A 27,041-nucleotide genomic window follows, 5' to 3' on the forward strand; every position below is an offset into this window, starting at 1 on the left:
TTATCTTTCCGCCTTCACCTTGTACTTGAGGGTGAAGTAAGCCAGGAGGCGGATGATGAAAAAGAAAACCCCCAAGATTGCAAAGTCCAGGTACAGCTTGGCTTCTTCCACATCCAGCTCCTTCAGGATCTTGGCTGGGTCCTCGAAGGGGCAATCCATTTCTTTGCACTCCAGATTTCCACGGTCCATGGAGTAGATGGTGAGGATGACGCCTTCAAAGCCGTACCTGAGCCAGAGCAAAGGAGGGAGGGCAGTCAGAGCTACAGGATAAGTGGGACCGTCCTTCAAAACGTTGACCGGAACGTCTAGCATAATTCAGTAAGACATGAGACAGATAGGGGGAGAGAGAGAGAGAGATGAGAGAGAGAGAGAGAGAGAGAGAGAGAGAGAGAGAGAGATGAAGAGAGAGAGATGATAGATGATGGATGATAGATAGATAGATAGATAGATAGATAGATAGATAGATAGATAGACAGACAGACAGACAGACAGACAGACAGACAGACAGACAGACAGACATAGATGAGAGAGAGAGAGAGAGAGCTCTGGTCTCCAAATTACAAAAGCCATGTTATTTACATGATCACAAGACACGTATGGTCATCACCACCACCATCATCATCGCCACCATCATCATCATGGCTTCTACTGGATGTCTCCCACCATAGCCCGAAGCTGTCTGGACCTCAACCTGAGCTATAGGCACTCGTTGAGGCTCCAGGTGCTTCCCTTACCTGACATAGGAGACGTAGGTGCTCCACCGAAGGTAGGTAGGGATGGTCTTGAAACTGACAAAGAAGCCAGACAGGAGAAGGACTGGAATGGCTGAAACAGGTCCCACGAAAGTAGCCACCTGGGAGGAACACGGTGGGGGAAAAGGGACATGTAAGATGCTTGGAAGGGGACCCAGAGGGATACTGAAAAATCAGGATTTCAAATCTGGATAGGTAAACCAGCCTTCCACGGACTGGTGCCCTCCACCATCCCAAGCCAGATAGGTGTTGTGATCCTGTTTGTCCCACGAGACCAGGTGAAGAAAGCAGGTCAAAGTAGATGTTCCTGTTTTATCTCCTCAGTTATGAGGTCCAGGACTTTGTCTAGCTAAGATTACATCACTTGCATCGTTTGAATGTTGATGCCACCTCTTTCCCTTTGAACTCTATGTTGTTTTTGTGGGTTTGTTTGTTTTTTAATTACAAGGCTTGTGAAGACCCTGTTTGGAGATGGATGTTTTTCGCCAAGCACCGAGAGATGAACTTGGAAGGATTATGGAGAGAGGCTGAGGAACCAACAGTGAAATAAGGTAACTTTTGCATCCAGGACCAGCCTTAGGAATTTGGGAACCCCTTTGCGTGTTGGTGTTTATTCCTCTCCCTACAAATTTTCAGGTCTGGGGGCCATTCTCGGTTGAGAGGCCCCCAACAGGCCGACCTGGACTGATGATAAGGGGTTTTAATATGGTTTTAACGTTTTATTGGTTTTAGTTGGGGCTAGGTATAGTTGAATTTCTTCTTAATATTTGTATCTTATTTGTATTTTATTGTTGTTAGCCGCCCTGAGTCCTTCGGGAGATAGGGCGGCATATAAGTCCCAATAAATAAATAAATAAATAAAAGCCTTTCAAGAAATGGGAAGACTCTTGTTACAACGAGAGATTGTGCCTTGGCATGGTCTTCTACCTCAAAAGTGTGTGTGTGTGTGTGTGTGTGTGTGTGTGTGTGTGTGTGTGTATCTGTGTGTGCATAGGTGCATATGTGTGAAGTCACTTGCTTTTTTAAAAAAAACATTTTAAGAAGGATCTTGATTAGATGTCACACCTTCTCTCCCTCTCTCTTGGTCCTTAATTCCTTTTCAAGTGGGGTCCTGTTAAATTCTGGGGTGACGACTTTGAGGTTCCCCTCCCCATCAGGAGGGGCTCCTGGGCCCCCTCTGGACCCTGCTGCAGACCCACCTGCGGGGAGCTGGAGGCTGCTCCGATGAAGAGACCCACAGACTGGGCCACCAAGGCAGTGCAGGTGGACAGGGCGGAGAAGAGCAGGAAGCGGATGGCTTCCGGGGGCTGCCCGGTCATCCAGTAGACGATGCTGCAGTAGGTGATGGGGAAGATGATCTGCAGGGGGAGGGGGGGGGCAAATCAGTCAGGATCTGTCCCTCAGAATAAGGTAGGGGCTTATTCTACCTTAATTCTCCCCCCATGGAAGCAACCAACTCTTGGCTCTCCCACTGTGGGCACACGCGCCATCGTCCCAGTCCTAGGCCTTCAGCTGCGTTTTATAAAACCTTTTCGCTTTAGGCCTCTGCTGCCATGTGCAAAAAAAAAAAGGTTCAATTAATCAATTTCAACTTCTCGCGGGGGGAAAAAAGTTCTCGCAAAGTTGGAATTGGTTGATTGAACTTTTTAGTCCCACCCAGTCTGCCGATACCACTGCAGCCACACCCACCCAATGGACCACTCCCACCCAATTGGCCACATCCACCTAAAGGGCCATGCCCATCCGGCACCCAACGATACATAAGTGGGTTTTGGGTGGCAGTTTGGGCACTCGGTCTCGAAAAGGTTCGCCATCACTGACCTAGGACCATTTGCTTAATGGCCAAAGTTGTGGCGGTACTGAAAACAGGGCCTTTTGACCAGTTGTCTCATGACCATCGCAGTGCCCTGCAGTCAGGTGATCCAAATCCAGATGTTTGGCAACTAACCTGTATTTATGACAGTTGCGCCATCCCAGGGTGCTGGGATGGGCATTTGGGACCTTCCCGGGGGGCTTCCAACAAGCACGGTCAAGATCGTCTTAATGACCAGGGCTAAGAAAGGTCGTAAAATCAGGCATGGATCACTGAACAGCCACATTGCTTCGTGACGATGGACGTTTCAGTCCCAATGGGGGTTGTAGGTGCTAGACTGCCTCTTATGTCCAGCTGCACCTGTTGAACCTGCTGTAAAGCTGTAAAAAGTGCAGGGGGGGCTCCCTATGGCAGAAATGGGGGGTGTGTTTCAGGATGAACTGCTCACCTGAAAAGGAACGTCTGCTACAGTTTTGGCCAGAAAGTAGGCTTTTAGGCTGTACCAGTAGTTGAGATGTTCTCGCAGAAAGACGGACATCTCCAGAGGGACTGCAAAGAGAGAGAGAGAAAAACAGAGTGAGGGAGAGAGAAAAAGACAGAGAGAGAAAGAGTGAGAGAAAGAGAAAAAAGAGTGAGAAAGAGAGAGAGAGAGAAAGAAAGAGAAAAAGACACAGTGAGAGAAAGAAAGAGAGAAAGGAGAGAAAGAGAGAAAGAAAAAGACACACAGAGAGAGTAATGAGTTGAGAAGTGCAATATACCCAGGCAGGCAGGAGAAAGGAATTGGCAGATTCACATGGAAAAGTGTCCAGATGTGGGTGGGTGGGGCATAAGACTTTGGTGCCCAAGTCCTGGAGAACATCTATCTTGAAGCAAAGCTCTGGGTGACTCAAGCAAAGATCCCCATGTTCCAGCCCTCCGTTCTGGGCCCCATTTGGTCGCTGTGCAGCACGGAGTCTCTCTCACAGCCACAGAGCAATCACAAATCCCTCGTTGTTGTGCCACAGGAGGGGAAAAAAAGACAGACACAAACCAACCGCACCGCCCCCTTCAACGAAAGAAGACTGCAGATGTGCCTTCTCCAGCTGCTCATCCCATAATCTCCATCCATTCACAAGGCCTCATTTGCAGCAGTGCAATTCCAGCCCTTCCCCCCAGCTCAGCAATCCAATGTTGGTTTGTGTGTTAAGCTTTTTTCAGTAGCTTAGTTAGCCCATCCTTTTGATTGCTTTCCTTAAAAAGGAAGATTAAAAAAACGTTGGATTAACAGAATGCCCTGAATTTATTTCAACCCTCCCTCTCATGGATCAAGCACCCCAAACCATTAGCTCCTCTCTTCTCCAGTCACATCACTACCTCGCCAGCAAGGTGTGTGTGGGGGGGGAATAGATTTAGAAAATGTGGCCCCCAGCCAGAACAAGACCTCACTCACTTCTGCTGAAATTCTCCCATCCTCTCTAAGCCTCTCTGAGCTTCAGGCCAACATCTGGAAACCTCTAGATTTTCCATCTTCCTTGGGGAAACCAACGCATCTCACCCATAATTGTCCTAAAGATGCCAGGCCGTTCTGCAAAGGGCCCCCAACTCACAAGTCAGAATTGTGGGCATCAGAGCGGCAAACATGAGGAACAGCATGGAGAAGAACAGGAAGCCGGTATTGTTGAAGACCTTGGTGGCATCGTTGCCGATGTGTAGGTAGAGCAGGCCGATCAACACCCCCGTGCAGATGTGGGACATGAACCTCAAGTGGGTGAGGAGCTGTACGAAACAAGAAGGTCCTTAAGTCACCTGGGGCCGGATTTTCCTGCAGAACACACTTTCCTCTCATTTGCAAAGCATTGGACCAACTTCAGAAAAAGCCACAAATGGATCGTGCAAAGCTACAATGGCTGCCTTCACACAACACGTTTGCTTGAAATCCAGTTGACCACTGGTGTTGAGGGAAACTCCTCTTTATCCCGGCAGGTGAGAAACACCCTCAGCTCTGAAATCTTCTCACGTTTTCAAAAGTTGATGTATGCAACTTTTTTTTTATTTTTCTGCTCTTGATCACAGCAGGAAAATGGCATTTTTGTAACACTGCTCAGGGCTGCCAAAGGAGTTCATAAAATCTCTGAACAAATTAAAAATAAAGAGGATTTCTGCCATATGAACCAAGCCTCTCTCAACCGCATGCGGCACAAAACACTCATTATTACTTGTTAAGTGCAAACCTATCAAAAATCCATCTAGGTCTAAGGGGAAAGCCAGGCAGAATCTTTGGCTGGGCCAGGAGTTAATGATGTGATCATTAAAAACAAATCAATAATGATTTGGCTGGGAAGGAATAAAACAATGATGATCAAGCTCTGGATCTTGGGTCCCTCCGAGGGCAATCAGCCTGGCTAGAGACACAAAGAACAACTTTACCTTAGGAGAGTTCATGGTATATATGTGTGTGTGTGTGTGTCTATATGTTAACAAAAGTCAAGCTGGTGGCCACAACACATACAGTATAAACAATGGGTGGGGTTCAGCTTGACTTTTTGATCCCCCCTGGAGACCCTCCTTGTTTTGCATTCTGAAGGCTCCAAAGATGTTCCAGATTTTGCCACAGCAACTGAAGTCAGAAAGTATCAGGGATGCAGAATATCAAGACATATCTCCCTCCCTCCCTCTCTTCTTCCTTCCTTCTTTCCCTTCTTCCTTCCTTCCTGCCTCCCTCCCTTTCTTCCTTTTTCCTTCCTCCCTCCCTCCCTTCCTCCCTGCTTCCCTTCCTTCCTTCCTTCCTCCCTCCCTCCCTTCCTTCCCCTTTCTCCACCCGCCCTGACCTTTACCGTGTCTCTTAGGATGGAAATATAGCTCCTCTGGAAAAGGATGCAAAATTGAGTCAGGGTACTAGTAGCAAAGGTGTGACTCTCAATGTGATCCAAATCCTGTGGTTGAACCAAGGAGAAAAGAGGAAGAGAGAGAGAGAGAGAGAGAGAGAGAGAGAGAGAGAGAGAGAGAGAGAGAGAGAGGGAGGGAGGGAGGGAGGGAGGGAGGGAGGGAGGGAGAGAGAGATTGGGTGATTAATAAAATCTCCAACAATTCTAGCGGTCAACAAGAAAGACTTTACAACCTTTTCCAACGCAACACACCAGGTGGGGCACTTCAACTAGTTAAAAAAAAGGAGAGGCTGAGTGCCCAGAGCAGAGCTGCCCTCACCCAGCCTGGCCTGCTCCTGATGTCCTGATAGAGTGCCAGCTGTCAAAAAACCTCCCTCCACCCCCACAGACCACTCACCACCATGCAAGGTCCTGGCACCAAGGAATCCATCTTCTCAGGACTGCTCTTCTTCTCTTCCATGGTGCACAGCCCGTTCTGGACGGCTTGGAAGAGGAGTGGGTTGAGATCGCCATACTCCCCTGAGGCCACCTCAATGACTGCGGAGGGGAAGACGGAAGGAGGCAACTGAGGGTCTTGCTTCTGCCAAGAGACGCCCATCTCTACCCCCCCTTCCCATGCTGAGAGTCATTTTTCATTTTCGTGAATCAGTGATAATAACGCTTAGCATTTCCGTTCAGGATCCTAGCGAACGCTACGACTGCAATGTAAGGCAAGCTGTCCTTTCACTGTTGTGGGAAAACATAAAGCTCAGGAATTGTCCCAAACAACTTAAAATAGGGGTAGCCACGATGGCCGGGCGGTGAGGACAATCAACCAGTGGAATGGAAGTTGTCTCCAGAAGTTGTGGCTGATCCGTCACTGGAGGTTTTTAGGAACAGACTGGATAGCCACTTGTCTGAAATTCTATAGGGTCTCCTGCTTGAGCAGGGGGTTGGACTAGAAGACCTCCAAGGTCCCTTCCAGCTCTGTTATTCTAATTCTGAAGGGGAAATTTTGAATCCTGAGCTTCTGAGCTGTTGCTTCTGTATTGGACTGATTTCCCATACAGCTATTTAATTCCCCACTGCCAGACATCATCGCAGGGAAGGGATGTCAATTTTAACCTTCTCTGTGGTTTTTCAGAAGTGGACCAAGTCCCCAGATCCCCCTGCTGACCTAACCATTGATGAGAAGTCTGGGAATCAAAGTGGGCACCAAGAATCGGAAAGTGCTATTTCAGAGGAACTCTGGTGGGCTGGATCAAAAAGTCCAATACTGTATCTTGTTTTCTATCAGGGATTACCCAGATAGGCTCCCGACAGGGAACCCACAAAGAAATTCCCGAAAGTCGTTCTTAGATCCAGGGCTGGTTCCCATTTGGTTGACAGCTTCATATCAAGCCATCAACTAAGTAGCCAGATGTTTAGGAGATCATTAAACAAAGTACTCAGCATGTCCAGTTAGGGTTGGCGAACATCTACCTGAAACCCTGGAGAGATATCTCCTGTTAGGGGGTGACTGTCTGGGTCAGATGGAGCGAAGGCCTGACCTACGACTGCAGGCTCCTAAGAAACGTCTCCTAACTCTCGTAGATGAAAAAGCCATCTATGGCCAACAAGACTTACTAAAATCTGCTGGGTTATGGTAGGTGGGGCAATGCAAGCCAATCCCTTTTAGATACGGGATGAGGTTGGACACAGCTCCCTTGAAGATACATTGACCTTGGCTGAGGATGTAGAGCTGGAAAGAAGGCAGAGGAGAGGAGAGGAGAAAGGCACTGAGTGCAAAATCTGAGTGCAGTAAGAGATGGGCCACACGCCATGCTCAAATCAAAGAGTTCTAAAAGGGTGGATTCCTGCCCCACATATTCTAAGCCCTGCAGGCATCCTTCTGCAAAGGCCTCACCTTGTCAAACTTTTCGAAGAGCTTAGCGCTGGGCTGGTGGATGGTGCAGATGATGGTGCGGCCCCCTTGGGCCAAGGATTTCAGGAGGGAGACCACCTGGAAACAGGACGTGCTATCCAGTCCGCTGGAGAGGCAGAGAAAGAGAGGACAAAGCAGTTGTGGGCTACGGGCACAAGGAGTGGGGTTGTCTTCTATTTTGGGGTGAGGCGAAGCTCTAGCCTGGGGGTGCATTTGCAAGGCAGGAAACAGGCTGCAGACCTTTGTGTTTCGGTTGTGCATTTGTATAACAGCCATTTTTCTTTCTCCCCTGTCTTGGGAAAGTGGGATGCTTTTTTTAAAAAAAACCTTTAGACTCTTGACACTGAATTCAAAGCATTCGTGGTCTCTTCTACAGATTCTTTTCTACCTTTTGCTCTGGTCCAACCTCCACATCCCATCCATTTCTTGCGGGATTCCCATCAATGTTCTGCAAGACTAATCAAGGCCCAGGGACGAGGGTCCTCCCCTATACAAGGCAGGGACCGGGGGGGGGGGGGAGAGGCTGTTGGTTACCTGGTGGGCTCATCAAAAAACATGACTGGAGGATTGTTGACCAACTCAAGAGCGATGGCAAGTCGCTTGCGTTGTCCTCCAGAGAGAGAGGAGGTGCGGGTGTGGGCACACTCCAGGAGTCCCAAGGCAGTCAAGATCTCGTTCACCTGATTGCCGGAAAAGAATTGCCATGGGAAATGGGCATGGACCATCCTTCCCTTAGGCCAAGGTTTCTCTGTAACTTTATGAACTATGGACTTCAACTCCCAGAATTCCCCAGCCAGCATGAGGCATCCACCCATCTTAAAGACACTGATCCACTGGATCTGTGGACTTCTGGGCATTGATGTCCATTCATCCCAAAGTTGATACATTTGAGAAATACAGTGTCTTAACCTAGACTTTGCAAGGCGTCGGCTGCAAAGGAAGCCCTTCTCAGATGAGGAAGCGGAAGAGATGGAAGAACATCCATCCGTCCATTTGCTAGGAATCCAAACCAGCTAGGAATGGCTTCATTGCATGGTTGAAGGTCCACCTCTGCTTCATGAGCTTTTGAAGACAACCGAGAATGCCAACTCACCAGCTCTTTCTTCACTTCTTGCTTCTCGTTCAGTTTCAGGTTGGCTGAACCCTTAGTGGAGAAAAGGAAGGGATCTCATTCTTTACTTCTAGCAGACTTACTGGGGCAATTGGTTTTGAAAGCTCTGGGATCACCACCTTTTCCTCCAGAGGTGAGCCAGGCACTTTTTCTGCCCCCGAATGGAGTCCTGATGGGGTTTTTAGACTCTGCATCCCAAGTCTTGCAAATCTCTTATTTTCTTCCCTTTCCACGGTTGCAACCTCCCCTCTCCCCACTCACCATCATGGCCTCCCTCACGGTGAGATGGGGCATCAGCATGTCATCCTGCATAATGTAGCATGACATCTTACGAAAAGTGCGCAGCTCCCTCGGCTGTCCGTTCACAAGAATTTGGCCTTTCATGCCTGTTTCCCTGAAAGTAAGAAATACCAAAGATCTTTACAGGTTGAAGATCTGTGGCTCCTAGTTGGAAGTTGGGTGTCCAACCTTGGCAACCTGAAGACTTGTGGACCTCAACTTCCAGAATTCCCGAGCCAGACAATCCTGGAAGCTGAAGTCCACAGGTCTTCACGTTGCCAAGGTTGGACGCCCCTGCCTTAGAAGGTTCCTAAACCGGAACTGCCTTGGATCTAAGGGAGGGTTTCCTAAATTTGGCAATTTCCAGGTATATAGACTTCAACTCCCAGAATTCCACAGCCGCGTAGCCATTGCTGAGAATTTGGGAGTTGAAATCCCCTCACCTTTAATTTGCGAAGGTTGGGGGACATTGATTTTAGGAGAGGCTAAACCTTGTGCTCCGTTTTTCATTCATTGGCTAGATTTATTTTGGGAGGGTCGCAAGGAGAGGGGTGCTGATCAGAGAGACTTCACTAACTTCTGGAAGGTTTTAACTCAGAATTTGAATTTAGAAGTTCTCCAATTTATTTCACTGTTACTCCGAGCAATGTGGCACCCAAGGATTGTGCAAGGTAAATCAACCCGAAGATGTTGGAAGAAAATCAGCCTGGCATTTGTCAGGATACAGGCCCAAATCCTTCTATTAAAAATCAAGTTGTTTTAGAGAAAGATGTGTTTTCTCACCGGTAACCAGCCAAGAGGTTCATCAAGGTAGATTTCCCAGCTCCAGAAGGTCCCATAATACCGATCAGTTCCCGGCGGCAAAATTTTCCAGAGAGGCATTTCAGCAGCGTCTTATATCCTGGAAAAGAGATAGGAAGATAAAGGGACTCTAGTGGGTCCTGGTGAGCAAAGGGGATGGACATTTTTTTATTAAATGATCGTATCTTTCAGCCAGCTAGTGGGTCCCAGAAGAAGGGCCTTCTCCCCATGGAGCGTCATCCCTGCAGAAAGACGACTGGAAATAAGATGTTATAGGTCTCCCCTATTAAGGAAGTCCATCTGGTGGGACCAAGAAGGGCCTTCTCCGTGGTGGCTCCATCCCTGCGGAACATCATCCCTGTGGGAGTAAGATTGGCCCCACTCTGACGCTCTTTCGAAAAGTCCTAAAGCCAAGATTTTTCCACTGTTAGCCTGGGGAACCCAGAGTGATACGGAACCCATCAAGGGGTTGCTTTGATTATTGTCACCAGAGGGGTGGGGGCTTATGGGATTTTGTGCTGGGGTTTTATTTTTATGGAGAAATAAAATAGGATCATAGGAACACCAAGAGTCGGACATGACTGAGTGGATAACGTTGGATCATCATTTATTTCTGTAAGCTGCCTAGAGTCACCAGGAAGGACTTGGGCGGCCATGTCCGTTTTCCCAGTAAATAAAATCTAGCAGTCGAGGTTTTGGTGCGGAGATTTCGTGAGGAATTGTGATAAAGGGAATCAGGGTCGTTTGTAATTTGCAGATGAACAATATTAAACATTACATCTAAATGTTAATGGTAAATCAAAATTGGGAAAAAGTCATTGGGTTATTGATTGTCTAAAAGATTGAGTGTTAATATAAATAAGATATACATAAACTAAAATGATAAAATGTAAGAAAGTTGCTTCTATGTGATTATTAGAATAAAAATTGTGTTAATTCAAATATGAGACAGTGTATATTAAGAGGAAAAGAGAGGGAATATTTAATGTATCAGGTTGAGATTTGTACCAATCGTATTTGTACGCAATTGGATTATTGTAACTCAGTCGCCACAACGGTGCGACAGACTTAGCACCTTCAGTGATTCGCTGAACGACCCCAGCAAGGAAGTCCATAAAATGGGGGCGACCTCCCTTAACCAATGTCTCACTTAGCGACAGAAATGTGGGGCTCAGTTCTGCTTGTAAGTAACAGGGAGGTTGTTCCGTTCTCTCTCTCAACCAAGAGGGATGAAATGCCACGAGATTCTTTCCTAGGGAGAAGCGAAGCCTTCAAAGGTTCCACCAAGGTTTTCGTTCAACTGGTCTGGTCTCCGCTGGCCCCCAACCCCACCAGACTCACTGCTGCCCTATCAGAGGGTGGGAGGCAAGACCCAGATCCCATCTTCCAAACCCAGAAGGGGATAAAAAGAGAAGGCATTGGGGAAGCAAGCTGGGAAAGACCACAGAAGGCCCTCCCCCCTCCCCCCAAAAATATTATTCTTCCGATGTAAGGCAGACGTGTTCCAAAACATTCACTGAAAACTACAAGATGTTCGCCCCGCACACAGCTGAGTGCCTAATAAAGCACTATTGCTATCGGAAATGCCAAAAGGAGCATTGGCGGAAACTAAATGCATGAAATCAGAAATGGAAAGTCTTTTTTTTTTTTTTGCTAACTGGGTTTGGCTAATGGGCTTTGCTGCACCAGAAGCGCTGGAACAGAAAAGGGACCTTTTCTGGGTTCGGATGCTTCCTCTGTCCTTCAGTTGGATGCCCGCTTTATCCACGATCCATGCTCAAAAGTTGTCATGAGCCATCACTGGGGTCTCCTCCCACATGAAGGATGGTGGGAATTTGACCGCTTCAAGCAGGTGGAAGGCTGGCTTAAATGGACTCAGGAGAGCAACTGCTAGGTTTGCATCTGTTGTCACTCAAGGATTCAGGCCTGGGCACCGCCCAGCAATCAATCTAGTCCCGAATAAATTAGCAAATTGGCCATCTGAAGCAAGTCTCGGGTACCACCACTAGAGGGAACCAAAGCATCAACATTCCCTTGGCTGGTTCAAGAGAAGACCTGGACCATCCAGAGGTCACTTTGCAAAGGGATGGAGTCCTACCATCTTTTATGGCAGTCCCAGACCAGAATTGTGATGGTCTGGCTGGGAAATTATGGACATGGTTGGCTGGGGAATTCTGGGAGATGAAGACCACCCAACTTAAAGTTGTTGAGGTTGAGAAATACTGCTCTAAATACAGGAACATCTCAACTTCAACGTGATGTCTGTGATGTGGGTGTCAAAAGACCCAAAAGGGATTATTTTATTTATAAAACTATCCTCCAGCAAGCAAACTGCGGGTTTACGTATATATCAGACTCCATTCCTGAGGTTCGGATTCTGTCCAACGCTGCCCTAACTCCTGAAGTCTTCAGGTTTCATACACATCTCTTATAAAGACCCATAAAGTTTCTGTCCCCATTTTGCCTCTTCCATTCAGGGCAGTCAATGCAATTGGGATTCATTAATTGCCCTTTAATTACTTCATTCCCCTTCTAGAAAGAGAGACACAGAGAGAGATTCTGAGAAAGAGAGAGACAGTTGGTAAATCAAACGCTATTTTCTGCTTCTCCCCTTTTCTATTTCGAAAATTCACTATAAAGAGATAAAAACAGCAGCGTAAGGTAAAAGAGACCTTCGTTTTAAGGGCTTCAGACGAATAAAATGCTGAGGTGGAAGATTCACGCGATATTTAAGAAAGAAGGCATAAATTAAGAATGCAGTTCCAGTAAGGAACTTTTAAATTTTGTATGCTGTTTTTATGATTTTAATATTTTATTGGACACTGCCCAGAGTCTCTCAGCACTGGACAGTTCTTAAATATGAAAACAAAATAAAAATAAATATTTAGCGTGGAAAAATAGCATCTGGTCACTTATGGGTTCTTATGCTATGCTCAGAAGCGACCACTTCTCTTCTCTGGCAGGCTGGAGAACGTTCTAGACTGGAGCAGAGGTGCTGGAAATGGGTGGTGGAGGGAGGGGGATGTTGAGCCCGTTTGAGAGTAAGCATCATCCAGGCTAAGCATGCAGCATGCATGCAGCATGCAGCAAACGCCTCCTTCAGGCTTCTGGGATGGCAGCCGCAGTGGGTTTTGCGAAGCACTCAGCCTGTTCTGCAGTCAGCGTGGAGGATGCTTGGAGACACCACCTCCCCCCGCCCCACCACAGACACACATGCACACACCTTGTGCACACACCCTTCCCAGGACTTGTCACAGTCCGCAGGGCTGCCGCAGCACCTGCCAGTCAGCTCGGGGGAGGCAGGCGGCTACTCGAGTTCATTGACTGGCAGTAACCTTGTCTCGCTGGCTGGCAGCTGCAAATCCTGCTCAGCACAGAGCCGGGCTTTTTCAGCAGAATTGGATTTCATTTCTTTTTTGAGCCCAGGCCAGAGAGCTGCTCAAAGGCCCTTGGTTCCCAGCGCCTGGTGTGAAGAAATGGGTTCCTGCACAAGAGGGGCATGGGGCCAGATGCCCCGAGGTCTGGGGCATTCCAAGCCAGGTTCCCACGGGACTCGGAGAGACCCTTAGCCAGGGGTCTCTCTCTCTCTCTCTCTCCTGACCTGCCCGGGTTAGCGCACCAGATGTTAGTGCACTGCTGCGCACGTCAGCAGAGCTGTAGAAGGGGCCAGCGGGATCTGCCAAGTGACACTCGGGAATTCTCAAAGAGCTGAGAATCCAGAAAGGAAAATGTGCTTTACACATTTGCAAGACACACATGTATGCACACAGGTGTCCCTTTGGTAGCCCCCTCTTGCCTGCTCTCCAGCCTTACCCAACCTGGCATCCTGCATCTAAACCACAACTCCCATCCTGCATCCAGATTTTAACTCTCATGTGGTCCACCTGATCCAGCTGTCTATGGAGATTCTCAGTCATCCGTATCAGGCAAGACAAGAAGCAACGGATGGAAACTGATCAAGGAGAGAAGCAACCTGGAGTTAAGGAGAAACTTCCTGACTGTGAGGACCAGTGGAACAGCTTGCCTCCAGAAGTTGTAGGTGCTCCATCACTGGAGATTTGTAAGAAGAGACTGGACAGCCACTTGTCTGAAATGGTGTAGGGGATTGGACTAGGAGACCTCCAAGGTCCCTTCCAGTTCTATTTAGATGGATGGATGGATGGATGGATGGATGGATGGATGGATGGATGGATGGATGGATGGATGGATTGTTCCAGGTCATGGTTGTCCCAAAGGTGCTTTCTCCCAAAGGCAACTGGACTTAGGTTTTTTTTCTTTGAAAACATTTTGCTTCTCATCCAGGAAGCTTCTTCAGTTCTTCAGTTCAGTTTGGAAGCCAGTGGAACCCACAGAGCTGAAGAAACTTGAAACTTTTTCAAAGAGAAAACCAAGAAAGTCCAGTTGCCTTTGGGGGAAAAGCACCTTGGGGATACCTGATCCAGCTCAGCTTCAAGGCAGCAGGCAGAGCTCAAAGCACTCAATAGGCACTCCTTCAAATTAAGGAACCATGACAGGTTTTTCACCTCGTTGTTTTCGCCCAAGCTTTAATTCCTCCCAACTTACAGTTCCTGGAACTCCTTGGAGGAACATGAGAGAGCGAGACCAATTCTGAGGTTGGATGATGCCATAAGGGGGTTGTGTGGCTTGGGTGTGTGGATCCAGGGAAGTGATGGTTGTGCAAAAGTGAAAAGAAATGGGACTCCTTTGAGTAGAGGTTGACTCCTGGACACGTCTCTTGGTTTTCTTTCTTGATCTTTTCTTAAGATAGGAAACACTTCCTGCTGCTGAAAGTTATCTTCCATTTCCAAGTCTAGCCTAGGCTGTAGGACGTCCAGTCTTGGCAACTCGAAGACCTGTGGCCTTCAACTCCCAGAATTACCCAGCCAGCCAAGCTTTGAGTCTTCAAGTTGCCAAGATTGGACACCCATGCTCTAGTGATTTCACAGTGGTCTCTCCTTCAAGAGCTAATCAGGTCTGACCATGATTATCTTGGGGAGATCAGCTTTAGCAAGGAACTGCTGCTCAAAGTTGTGGTGGAAAACCTACAGTGAAGAATGACTCAGCATCACCATCCATCCTTTGGCTGGGCTCATAGTTGGTTTCCCTCAAAACGTATGTACACAGGGAGTAATTGATACAGTTGAAAGGGAACTTGTGGAAGAGGCGTCAGAAAATGTCAGTTTCGGGATGGTGACATCAGAGAAGAACATTGATCAGATCATCTCCCAAAAGTCTGCCCTGCTTTCTGATGACTGATGAGATGACTCACATCTGGCATTGCACTCTCCAAAATTGGAGTGGCATTTATCTTTCCTGATACCATAACCTTGGAGCCCATTAATCAGGGGAAAGGGGACAAGGCGCCATATTTGGGGTGAAGATCCAGGGTGGGCCTCTCCAACACCCTCCATCTAAGTTAAATGTTTCTTCAGTATTGCGATTGGGTTGACATCTTGCAACATAATTGATGACTGAACTAACTGTGGAGTCCTGAGCTTGCCTGCAGATGTTTCATTATCCAACTAGATAACATCCTCCATGCTCTGATGTTGTTATCTAATTGGGTAATGAAATGTGTGCAAGAAAACAATCTAGCCCAGAGAGCACCAAGGATTCCATAGTTCAACCATGCACTATAGAGATTCTCTGGGAGTGTTAGTTTAGTGAAAAGAAGGACTAGGGGTGACTAGGGTCTTCCAATATCTAAGGGGCTGCCACAAAGATGAAGAGGGTCAACCTATTCTTCAAAGCACCTGAAGGCGAAACAATGGATGGAAACCAATCAAGGAGAGAACCAACCTCGAACTAAGGAGAAATTTCCTGACCAAATAATTCATCAGTGGAACAACTTTCTCCAGATGTTGTGGGTGCTCCATCATTGGAGGTCTTCAAGAAAAGATTGGACAACCATTTGTCTGCAATGGTGTAAGATCTCGTGCTTGAGCAGGGGGTGGGCTAGAAGACTTCTAAAGTGGGTTCTAACTCTGTGATTCTGTTATTCTTTTGTAGGTGTGCTCCAGGCCCCATCAAAAATGCTGTCCTCTGATGGGACCAGACAAGATGTCTTCCCCATTGCTGTTTCTGCCCTACGGAGTCACATCATCCCTAGAGGTATGACTTGTCTTTTCAATAGGCATTAAAGCCAGACTAGAAGTACATGGGTCTTCTGAAGAGATTTAACTGGTGTGGGTTGGGCCCATGAGTCTCTGGGTTATTGCCTTCTCACCTGGACCTGTTACTAACTTTGTCAGAACTGGGTGGCCTTTATCAAAGTGATGACACATATATAAGCATACATGCATTACATGCATATGTGTAAACAGCCAACACAAACAGGAAAAGAACTGGATGTCCCTGGGGGCAGCAGATAGAAACGTAGGCCTTCACAGCCTCCCCTCTTCCCCACAACTGCATAGGCCACCTCCTGACCTGGCACTCAAAGGCATCCTGGGAATGGTGGTCCTCCTGGAGGGTCTGTGAAGGCTCCCCTCATGGCCAGCTAGGAGATCAGCTGAACTTCGGATGGTTGCCAAAGTACTTTTTTTTATTTTTTTAAAAGTTTTCTATACCGCCCTATTCCCGAAGGACTCAGGGCGGTTTACAGGGCAATATTTAAAAGACAATATAAATTAAGATAAAAATAGAATTAAAAAGAATTAAATTAATAATAGCCCAACAATAAAGCAATGTTAAAATTTAAAACTAACCCCCCCCCCCTCAGTCCAGGCCGGATAAATCTAAAAGCCAGGTTTTCAAGTAGCCCGCTTTATTTGGCAGAAGAGGTGCCATAAACCAGCGTTTCCCAACCTTAGGAACTTGAAGATGCGTGGACTTCAACTCCCAGAATTCCCCAGCCAGCTATGCATAGCTGGCTGGGGAATTCTGGGAGTTGAAGTCCACGCATCTTCAAGTTCCTAAGGTTGGGAAACACTGCCATAAACAATTTGTAATTAAAATGGGTGTGGGAGCACTGATTCACACTTAGCCTGCTTATCCAGATGGGGTTTTCCGCTTGGCAAAACCACAACATATCAAGATTCTCTCTTCCTTAACTTGTACAGGTAGTCCACGGCGTAGGGATCACAAATTTCTGTTCTTAAGTGGGACATTTGCTAAGTGGGATTTTGTCCCGTTTTGTGACTTTTGTTGCCACAGTCGTTAAGGGAATCACTGCAGTTAGTAAGTTAGCAATCCGGTTGTTAAGTGAATCCGGCTTCCCCATTGACTCTGCTTGTCAGAAGGTCACAAGAGGTGATCAGGTGACTCTGGGACACTGCGACCGTCATTAATTGGAGCAAAGGTTGATCTCCCTCTCCGAATGGATCTCTTTTGCTCACCTCCCCCTTTTTCAAAAAACTTTTCCACCTTAAACCCCTGGCAGTCCCAGTTTTTCCTTTTATTTCTGGGCACCAATGACTGCCACCTTTTTTAAGAGACTAATTAAAGCAGCCACTTCCCGCTTCTCCCCCGCTTTCTGTGCACCGATGCATATGCAAGCAACAGTTCTGCCACTCACCCACGCAGGAAAAGGATCCCCACGGAGCTCAGAGAGGAACGGGGTGGAAGGCAGCTAAATTTATCTTCTTCTCAGCATCTGCAGCTGCAGAATCTGAAGAGTTCTGGGCTTGGGTTCCTCCCAGGGAATGGGGCAAAGGACACATCCCTTGTATGTGCCAAGCGTGACTTTGTTATCCACTACCAGACCTGTTCTCTATTGCTCATACAGAGGCGTCTAACTAGGCAGGACACTTTGGGAAGCAAAGATGCATAACGGATACAACCTTTCCTGGAAATTCCCTGGATCCTCCCTCTAGGGAAAATGCACCCTAGAGAACAGTGGGAGATGTTTTTCCTGGAGGGAGAGCCTGGGGGAGCTGGCACTGGAGAAAACATAAGTGGGATTTCATGGTTTTGACTGCTATGGGTGGATCCTGAGTAGGGTAAGTGCAAAGAAAGCTGGCTGTGGAGCATGGGCCTCACAACTACCCCCCTCAGGGGTTAGGGCAGGGGTGTCAAACTGCGGGTCCGCGGGCCAGATGAATCATGCCAAAACCATGCCCACCCCATTGCCGGCAATGGAGGAAAAGTCGCGATACATCACAACACGTCACGTGACGTTGCGAGCTTGACACCCCTGGGTTAGGGTGTGGGTAGGGTGCCAGGTCAGCTTCACGGGTTATAAGGATGGGAGAGAGATTGCAGCTATGTCCAGTAGGGGAGATAGGACAGGGGTCCTGGATGGGCCTGCTCATAACAAGGAAAATTGGCAGTCAGGAACAGAACAGAACAGAATAGAATAGGAATAACAGAGATGGAAGGAACCTTGGAGGTCTTCTAGTCCGACCCCCTATTCAGGCAGGAAACCCTATACTATTTCAGACAAATGGCTGTCCAGTCTCTTCTTAAAAACTTCCAGTGTTGGAGCATTCACAGCTTCTGGAGGCAGGTTGTTCCACTGATTAATTGTTCTCACTGTTAGGAAGTTTCTCCTTATTCCTAAGTTGCTTCTCTCCTTGATGAGTTTCCATCCGTTTCTTCTTGTCCTGCCTTCAGGCGCTTTGGAGAAGAGCTTGGCTCCCTCTTCTTTGGGGCAAGCCTTGAGATATTGGAACGCTGCTATCCTGTCCTTCTTTTCATTAAACTAAAGGTACCCAATTCCTCCAACCTTTATATGTTTTAGCCTCCAGCCCCCTAATCGTCCTTGTTGCTTTTCTCTGCACTCTCCCTTTCTCTAGTGCAGGGACCTCTTCCTTTGCCCCTGGACTCTTTCTTTCCGGATATCTCAGCCTTAGGCTGCTGTTTTGAACATGTCACCTGCCAAGTTATAAATGTTCTTGGTACCTTCAGGATTTGATCTTGGAGGCACGAGTATATCTGACAGGTGTGACTGAAACTTGACCGGCAAGAAGGTGGGAGTTTCCTGCGCTGAGATCTTATCTGGATTCAGGTACTGCAGCAGCACTGATGCTACGGAGAACAAGAGCGTGTGCTGATCATGCCCCGTGACAACTCTGTTGTTTCCAGAGTCCTTGGGGGGGGGGGAATGCTGGATGGACGTTGAGTTGCAAGGAGGTGGTGGGGATTCTATGGGTTACTGTCCATCTAGGGGTCCAGGAGCTTCTTACCTACATTCCCTAACCTCCTCAAGAGACGGTGCCTTAATATCAGGGCTTTAGAAGGGGTTTTAGGTCATGGGCCAGGGCAAGGAGTTCATGGCCTCCACGACAAGCAATAGAGAGTTCAGCTCACATGCTGGATCATCTGTCATCTTCAGTGACCAATTCCATCTTCATCAGATGGAATGGAAGATGAAGGAATCGCAGCTAACTGTGTTTGTGGTCATCTGTTTGGTTTCCACTAGCCTGTCCATGGATGAAAACCTCCTCCAACCTCTGGCCTTCAGATACTAGAAGCTGCAGTCTCAGGATGTCTGGAAGTTTCCAGACTGGGGATGACCAGCCTTAACTGGGTTAGATGCTTAGCTGGAACAAAATCAGAACTCACTAAGGATACTGGAGTAGAACAGCCACCAAAGAGACATGGCGGTCCCAACAGGCATCTAGGCAGTCTTCAACTTATGACTGATCCCTTAGAGACTATCTGAAGTTACAACTCATCCCGAAAATGGGACTTACGGTTTCAAAGTTCCAATGTCCATATGACCACCATTTTGGGTGCTTGGCAACCAGTCTGAATTTGTGGCCATTTGCAGTGCCCCAAGGTCCTGTGAGCACAATTCACTTTTTTTTTCTTCTGGAAATTGGCGTACTCTTCCAGTACATCCTGACGATGAGGACAATCAGTTAGTGGAACAGCTTGCTTCCAGAAACCATGGGCGCTCCATCACTGGAGATTTTTAAGAAGAGACTAGACATTCACCTGTCTGGGACAGTATAGGTTCTCCTGCTTGAGCAGGGGGCTGGTCTAGAAGACCTCCAAGGTCCCTTCCAGCTCTATTCTATTCTAACGACCACCTCCAAGAGGCTGCCGTCCTACCTCTTTTTCGCCACCAGGAACCTTCCCGGACCGAATACGACAGGTCAATGAAGTCAATGTCCACAGCTGACCGCTTGGGCAAATGGGAGAACCTCTGAGCCTCCGTGATGTGGTTCTCCACCTTTTTCAGGTGGGTGGTCAGGAAGGAGCCGTCCTGCGATCCAGCGTTGCAGACAGAGTCCTCCAGGGCAATGGACACACAGGTGGGATCAAGGCTCTTCTCCGCCATAGCTGCTCCTCTGTTGAGAAGGCAAAGGAGACAGAGGTGAGTCTTCTGCTCTTCAGGTGCTCCCTAAGGCTGTGAATGGCCAAGTCCATCCACCATGGTGGGTGGGGCCACCTTGAGCAAGAGAATCTCAATTTGGGAGAGATTATGCATGGGTGGTCATAGGCAGCCTAGTGGCCTAGTGGTCAAGGCGCTCGCCTCCCATTCAGAAGGTTGAGTGTTTAATCCTAGGAAGTGGCAAGCGTTTGTTTCCTAGGACACAAAGAGAAAATATCTGCTGTAAATTCCGTGTGACGCCAGGAAGGGCATCTGGCCTGCAAATGCACAGCTCCATCTAGTCACCCCCAACTCTACCCTGAACAGGGACTACTGTACAAGGTTGTAAAAAGAGAGTTGCTATGTATGTGCAGTCAGGCAAGCATGGACTTTGAAACCATCAATGGTTTAAATCCTGGTTGATAGGTGAATCTAGCACATCAAAGTACAAATAGATAAATAAATTGCAAATAACATCTGACTTTTAGCAAGGGAAAGGCACCCCAATTTTAGAGAACCACTTCCTGGGCAGTAGCTACGCTACCACACACTTCCTTTGCCTATAGATTGCAGTCAGGTTTATCTTTTTTCCCCCAAGAGAAATAGCTTTCATTGTTTAAGTAGCTTTAATCTAGATTCCAAAGAAGTGAAACTGAATAAAACAACCATCATTCTTGATTCCGAGACTTATCTTTTCTTCTGGATAACTGCATATGCTCCACCTTGCTGTATATACACCAGATCTTGTTCTAAAAAGTGATCCATACCCCATTACATCACTAATTCCGTGCCCCAACTGCTTCTATCTCAAAAGAGGTTGCGTGACAGGAATCAGAGCTGATTTCTTCAATTCTATTCTATTCTATTCTATTCTATTCTATTCTATTCTATTCTATTCTATTCTATTCTATTCTATTCTATTCCATTCCATTCCATTCCATTCCACTCCACTCCACTCCACTCCACTCCACTCTTATTCTGTTCTGTTCTGTCCTGCCCTGTCCATCCATTCTATATTATATTCTGTTCTGTTCTGTTCTCTGTTCCGTTCCGTTCCATTCCGCAGACAGCACAGAGGTCCCATGGAAAAGGTATGTGGACCATCTTCCTTCCACTTTCTCATTTCAAAGATGGAAGGTGAAGTGCTGTCATTTATGGCAGGGGTGTCCAGCTTTGGCAACTTGAAGAACTCCCAGAATTCCCCAGCCAGTTGGGGAATGGCTGTGCTGGCTGGGGAATTCTGGGAGTTGAAGTCCACCGTGAGCATGCTTGGAGGAGAGGCTCCTGATTAGCTGGCAGGGAAGGAAACAGCCGGCAGAAGGATAGGGATTTCTTTCATTGCCCTTTGCCAAAGCACAAGCGCACACACACACACACACACACAAACACGGTTTATCTTCTGGGAAGCCCTAATTCCCAGCTAGCCCAACCAGGTGCAAGAGCTGGGCTATCAGAAGGACCTTCCTCTTTTCAACTGAGAGGGACTGCAGAAAATGTCACCCCTGTGCACCCAGGTCCCAGGTGCACCCGCTTTGCATTAAAAGTCACTAGGGGAGCCGAACCAGGAACTTGACTGGATGCTCCCCTCACTGCCTTTGCTTACAATCCAATTTTTTTTGGGGGGGGGCTCCAGGTTTGCAAATGCAAACCACCAAGAAGCAAGATATGCAAGCCCTTTTCTCCACCCACTCCTTTGATTTTTTCCTAGGATTTTTTTTTAACACGGAGACAAGGAAAATGTTTCAAAGCAAATGCTTAAATAGGGATGCCAGCCAAATCTGGATGGAGGATTAAACTCAAGGCAAAAACTAATGGCTGCATTCAAGTGCAAGACAAGAGGGTGGGGGGGAAGGGGCCCTAGTGGGACGATCTCCCGCAAAGGGAGTCTGATTAGATAGACTGGAGGGGAGGAGGATGAGCTGGGGGGTGCCATTCAGCTTTGGGGGGGGGAGCTAAAAGAGAGACCCTTCATACACCTCAGAGAGAAATCGGCTTCCATCCTGCCCTGTTTTAAGCTGCAGAACCTCAGCAAAGCAGGAGGAGAACTTGAATTGCCAAAGGTGTGCAGCAGATCACACTGGTAGACACGCCCTCGCTGCTGATTCTCCCCCCCATCTGCCCCCCCTCTCCATGGGTGGAGTGGAGATACTCTCCCCCCCAAGCATCAAGACACTTTCCGCTTCCAAAATGTTGGATTACAATGGCCATCAAACCAGTACCTCCAGGCTGGGAATGATGGTTGTTGTAATCTAAAGGTCCCGGCTTGAGAGGGCTAGCACAGGCAAGGAAGGAAGGAAGGAAGGAAGGAAGGAAGGAAGGAAGGAAGGACAGGAAGGAGGGAGGGAAGGAGGAAGGCTGATGGATCTCTGACCCAGAGCCTGTCCAAAACGGGAGAGAGGAGAGCGCAGGAAATGCTCTTCTGCGCAGGCTCTGCTCCTTCCTCCCCTGCAAAGCCTGGCTGGAATTGCGGCTCCGGGGGCTGCCTGGGCCAAGGGCTTCTCTGCTGGGGGGGGGGGTCTGAGCAGTTTCTTGCCTTCCTTGAGCTGAAATGCCAAATCTCCGCAGATTTATTTCATCACAGGATCTCCTTTCATCACCTCCAGATTTGCCTTTCGGAGAGATCCTTTCTCTCCCCACCCATCACAGCCCAAGAGACACCTTCTCTTAGCCAGGGCATTTCTTGGGAGAGAACGGGGGTCCCCTAGATGGGAGGCATCTCTGGAAGGCCCCTCCCCACCCCATTTCCAAACCACACGTGATCCCCTTTCAGAAATGCTTTCATTCCTGGCTAGCCAATAAATGCTGCTGTAAAATGTATGGCTGATTGGCAGTCGGAGCCCAGATTTCTCCAGAATCCCGGTCTGGGAGCTACTTACTAATTCCACAAACCCCCCCTTTCTTTCTCTCTCTTTCTCTCTCTCCATCCCTCCCTCCCTCCCACTGGAGCTGAAAATACTGCCCCTCCAGGAATGGCTATCTTCTATGCCCCCCCCATCCCCATTCTCCCCCTCCCTGACCCTTAGAATATTTGCAGTCTGATATTCTGTGGTTTAGCCAGAACCTAGCCACACCAAAGGGGGGGGGATGGCGGCGAGGGGAGGGGTTTAAGCATACCCAAACTTGACAGGAGACCCCTGGAATTCCATAACTCTTAAGGCTGAGCAATCTGAAACCCCCCACCTGCCTCAAAGGTGCTGGAAGGGCAAGACTAGATTAGATATAGATGGATGGAAGGAAAGATAGATAGACAGAGAGAGGGGGAGGGAAGAGACATGATAGATAGATAGATAGATAGATAGATAGATAGATAGATAGATAGATAGATAGATAGATAGATAGATAGATAGATAGATTTAAAAGATGGCTTCCTTGAAAACAAAGCAGAGGAATTCCTGAAGGTGTCAAACCGGCTACAATTAGACAGACCCCCACCCCCGCCATTCTGCCCCCTGCTAGGCCTGGACCTCTAGGAAAAGAGGGCACCGGACCAACCGGACTGGAGCAACTTGTCCTGCCCAGCTCCTCAAGACCACCTACCCTTCTCTGAGCCCCCCTCCCCCTCCCCCCCATGGGCTGGGATCCCTCCCTTTGCCGGCCAGGCGAGACCCTGCCCGGCGGGGAAAAGCCCTGCCCGCAAATTGCGCAGACGCCCCCGGGCCAGCGCGGAGGGGAAGGATGCCCAAAAGTTTGCGGACCCCTCCCCGTGAGGCGCCCTCCCTCCCTCCCTCTCTCTCTCCCTTCTCCACCCCATTCCCGGGCGAGTGGGGGGAGATCGCGGGGGTCCCCTCCGGCCCTGGCCAGCCAGATCCCTCTGCTGGGAGGGGGGAAGAGCTCACCTCTGCCGTCCGCCCCTTCCCCGCTGCTCGGCCCCTGGCCTGGGGGGGGGTCTTGCCGCCGCTCTCCTTGCCGCCGACCTCTAGCTCCCCTCCGCAGGCATCTGCATCAGCGTGGGGAGGGGGGGAGGGGGCGCCGGGGGGGTGGCTGAGGGCGGGCGAGGCCAAGTAGCGGCTCTCCTCCTGCGGGGACCAGCGACCCCCGAGCTGGGTGAGGGAGGCGGACTCAGCTCCTGCAGCCGGCCGCCGCCGCCTCCGTCCCCATCCCCGAGGGCGCCGGGCTGGAACAGGTGGGGAGGGGCGAGGAGTGCCCCCCGCCCTGCACAGCCCTGCCCAGCCCCGCTCGCGGCCGCCCCTGCCCGGGCTCCTTCCTCCGGCAGCTCCCGGTCCGCCGGCAGGAGCGCGAAAGGGCTGGGCCGGGCTGCGCTTCCCGGTCCGAAATCCCGGGCGCTGCTGTTCAAGGCTCCGCGGATGCTGCTGCTCTTGAGGGCGGGGAGGGGGGAGGAGGGGGAGGGGGCGCTCCAGCTGCAGTCGCCGGCCAGGCAGAGACCCTCCCCTCGCTCTCCAGCAGGAAGAGGGGGCTCCTGCTGCAAGAAGCCCACCAAGAAACCCCCCCCCCCGCAAGTTCCTAGTTCTGAAGAAGGTCCCGTGCCTTGGTTTCCCCTCTGCTTACTGAGCTTGGAGGGATGCTTGGTTATCCAAGCACAAGGGGGCATTTGGGGGACATAGAGGGCGGGGGGGGGTTGTGAATTTCCAAAGCCCCAGGGTGGGTGTGTGTGGGGGGGGGGAAACGAGTCATGCCTACCTTCTCCTGGCTGGAAGTGTGTCATACAGTCATTCATGGAGATATGATTAGGCCCGTTTTGCATGCAAATGTGTATCTCCAGTCCTATCTTGACACCCTATAATTATGTTCAATTTGTCATTCTGGGCCTCCGTTCAATGGGACTGGAGGGGTGGCGGAGGCAGCCCAAGAGCCAGATTGCCCCAGAGGGCAGCCGGTGCCAGTAGAAACGGGCTCTTGGTCCTGCTCTTGGTTCAATCCAGGTGTTTCCCAATGGAGGGGGGGCTTGAAGAGATTATTAGGGTGAAGGAGAGCCAAGACCATGACTGAACAGCCCGACTGGAGCTGTTGGGACACCCAGAAGACAAGCAGGGCTTCCACCCGGCTGTCACAGCCCCCACTTTGACTCTGGGGAGCATCCCTGCAACCTGGAGCTGCTCCTGTTACCAGGACCTCTTCCAGCCTTGGCTTCCCATGGACAGGGACCAGTGCTGAAAGAGACGGGCTGGAAGGAGGGCTTGGGAGGAAGGAGGCAGAGGTCAAGGAAGGAGGCAGAGGGAGATGGAGGGAAACGGGAGGAACGGATGCCAGGAAGCGCCCGGCCGGCCGTTTAAACCTGCTTGCTGTATCCTCTCGTGGCTGGGGGGGGGGGCATTTCTTGAGACCAGAATAGCACTCCTTGGCCAAAAGGGATGGTTTCGCCACGATCCATTTTAAAACGCTCTTCCAAGGAACTCCAGGAGCTGAGCAAACGTGGGCCGCTCTGCTCTGGTTTAAGTTACGGCTTGCTGAAAAGTGAAATGTGAACTTGTGTATTTTTTTAAAAGCAGTAAATGCTTCTCTCCCCCCCCATCTCCCTTTTCTTTGACAACGCATGCATTTCTATCATAACCTTTGCGTTTTGTTTCGTTTGTATTTCTCCCCCCCCCCCCGCCGCTTTCTTGACGTTCTTTTGAAGGGAATAAACCAATAACTTATGGCTGCTGAAAAAACCAGGATTTAGGTTAACTGAGGCAAGATGGTAAATCATGCATTACAAAACCACCTTGGCTTGGATCGCACACCAAGCCCCGTCCCGGTTGGTCCCAAGCCAACTTTTATGTACTTTGAGCAGGCTGTGCTCGCACCCAGGAAGATTTTGAATGGAGGGCAACACCCTGCGGTACCAAGACGTCCTTCATCCCGTAGGGCCCCGGTGCCCCGATTAAGCGAACCGGATTATCTCTGGGGAGCAATTGGAGAATTGGGGAGGGGGTCCGAGGAGACTGAACGAAGCTGGTGCCAAGGGCTGTGGCTCAGGGCTAGGTAAAGGCAGGCAGCCCCTTGGCCCTCTGAAAGGGGAGTGAGAGACCCAGCAGGACAGCCCCACCTAGCTTGACTGCCCTTAAAAGGGGGTCAGGAAGGAGGCAGGGAGGGCTATTGAGATGTTACTCCAAGGCCTGGCAACAATCGAGAGGCATTGCTGAAAAACCCACTCCCTCCGTTGCCTGCCTCAGAGGGCTGTCACTGACGAAGAAGCATCCCGAGTTGTTGTAGATCTCCACAGCCAAGGGCAGTTCTCCAGTCTAGGCAGCTCCCGGGTTTAGGGGAAAAAAAAGAATCGCTGCAAGTCCAAACAGCTGTGGGTTTCGCAACAGGCTTTGGCCACTACGAGACACGTTCCGGGCAAGAATTTGAACCCAAGGAAGTGGTAAGGATTTGGGCGTAAGCCATCTCAGGAGAATCCGGACTGCAAGATAGCTGGCTGGCCCTGACGAGCTTACCCTAGTTTGGCTAACGAAACAAGCCCCTCCAGCAAGACCGGTTGGGAGGTTTATCAGTGTAGCGGCCAGCAGCCGCGCTGACTTTTAAGGCCATCAGGGAGGCAGGGATCTTAGGAGGGCTGATGTGCTGGCTGGGAGCCCAGGGGCTCAGGCACCACATTACCTGTCCTGGGAGAAGGAAGCTAACGGCGTGCACACACACGCACACACAGCCACATAATAAAGCGAAGTTCAACAGAGTTCAGGTCTCCAACTTCCTTTTCCATCCATCTCCGACCGGTCAGGCTAACTAACCTCTTTGCCAGCTCCGATGCGTTCCTGCTTCTCAGCCTGGGCCTCGGTCCAAGCTGACCTCCCAAGCTTTTCCCCCAAATAAATTCTATTTGGATGCTGCTCTCCTCCGCCCATCCCATGCCGAAGTCTGACCTGACCAGGGGAAACTGGAGGTTATAGGTAGTCGTGGACTTACGACTACAATTGAGCTCAAAGTTTCTGTTGTTAAGTGAGACGTTTCTTAAGTGGGTTTTGCCCCATTCCGTGCCTTTTCTCGCCACGACTGTTAAGTGGAGGACTGCAGCTGTTAAGGTAAGTCGCACAGTTGTTAAGCGAAGCTGGCTCCATGGACTTTGCTTCCCAAGAGGTGGCCAAAGGGCATCACGTGACCCCCGGGACTCGGCCACCCTCACAAATAGGAGTGTTACCAAGGTTCCGAATTTCCATCACGTGACAACGTGGATGCTGCAATGGCCACTAATGTGCAAAACGGCCCTAAGTCGTTGTTTTTCAGCATTCGGCTGTAACTTCCCACGGTCACTAAATCAAACGGTTGTTCAGGGCTACCTGTACAAGGAAGATTGTATCTGACACAAGACTTGGGTTT

At 49.4% G+C, this 27,041-nt stretch overlaps 1 protein-coding gene across 1 annotated transcript; it reads right to left on the reverse strand.

The window, feature by feature from the left end:
- On the reverse strand, positions 1 to 19,748 carry ABCG4 (ATP binding cassette subfamily G member 4; the record flags this gene model as incomplete). The annotated part of the gene is made up of 14 exons (XM_083368147.1): positions 1 to 226; positions 735 to 853; positions 1,952 to 2,110; positions 3,014 to 3,114; positions 4,152 to 4,320; positions 5,379 to 5,477; positions 5,827 to 5,966; positions 7,035 to 7,149; positions 7,315 to 7,438; positions 7,867 to 8,012; positions 8,426 to 8,476; positions 8,705 to 8,837; positions 9,506 to 9,623; positions 19,520 to 19,748. 14 exons carry the CDS (start codon positions 19,746 to 19,748, stop codon positions 1 to 3), a joined length of 1,929 nt encoding a protein of 642 aa, XP_083224273.1.
- Positions 19,749 to 27,041: the final 7,293 nt, after the last annotated feature.

Source organism: Vipera ursinii, assembly GCF_947247035.1.
Source record: "Vipera ursinii genome assembly, chromosome: 8".
Lineage (NCBI taxonomy): Eukaryota > Metazoa > Chordata > Lepidosauria > Squamata > Viperidae > Vipera > Vipera ursinii.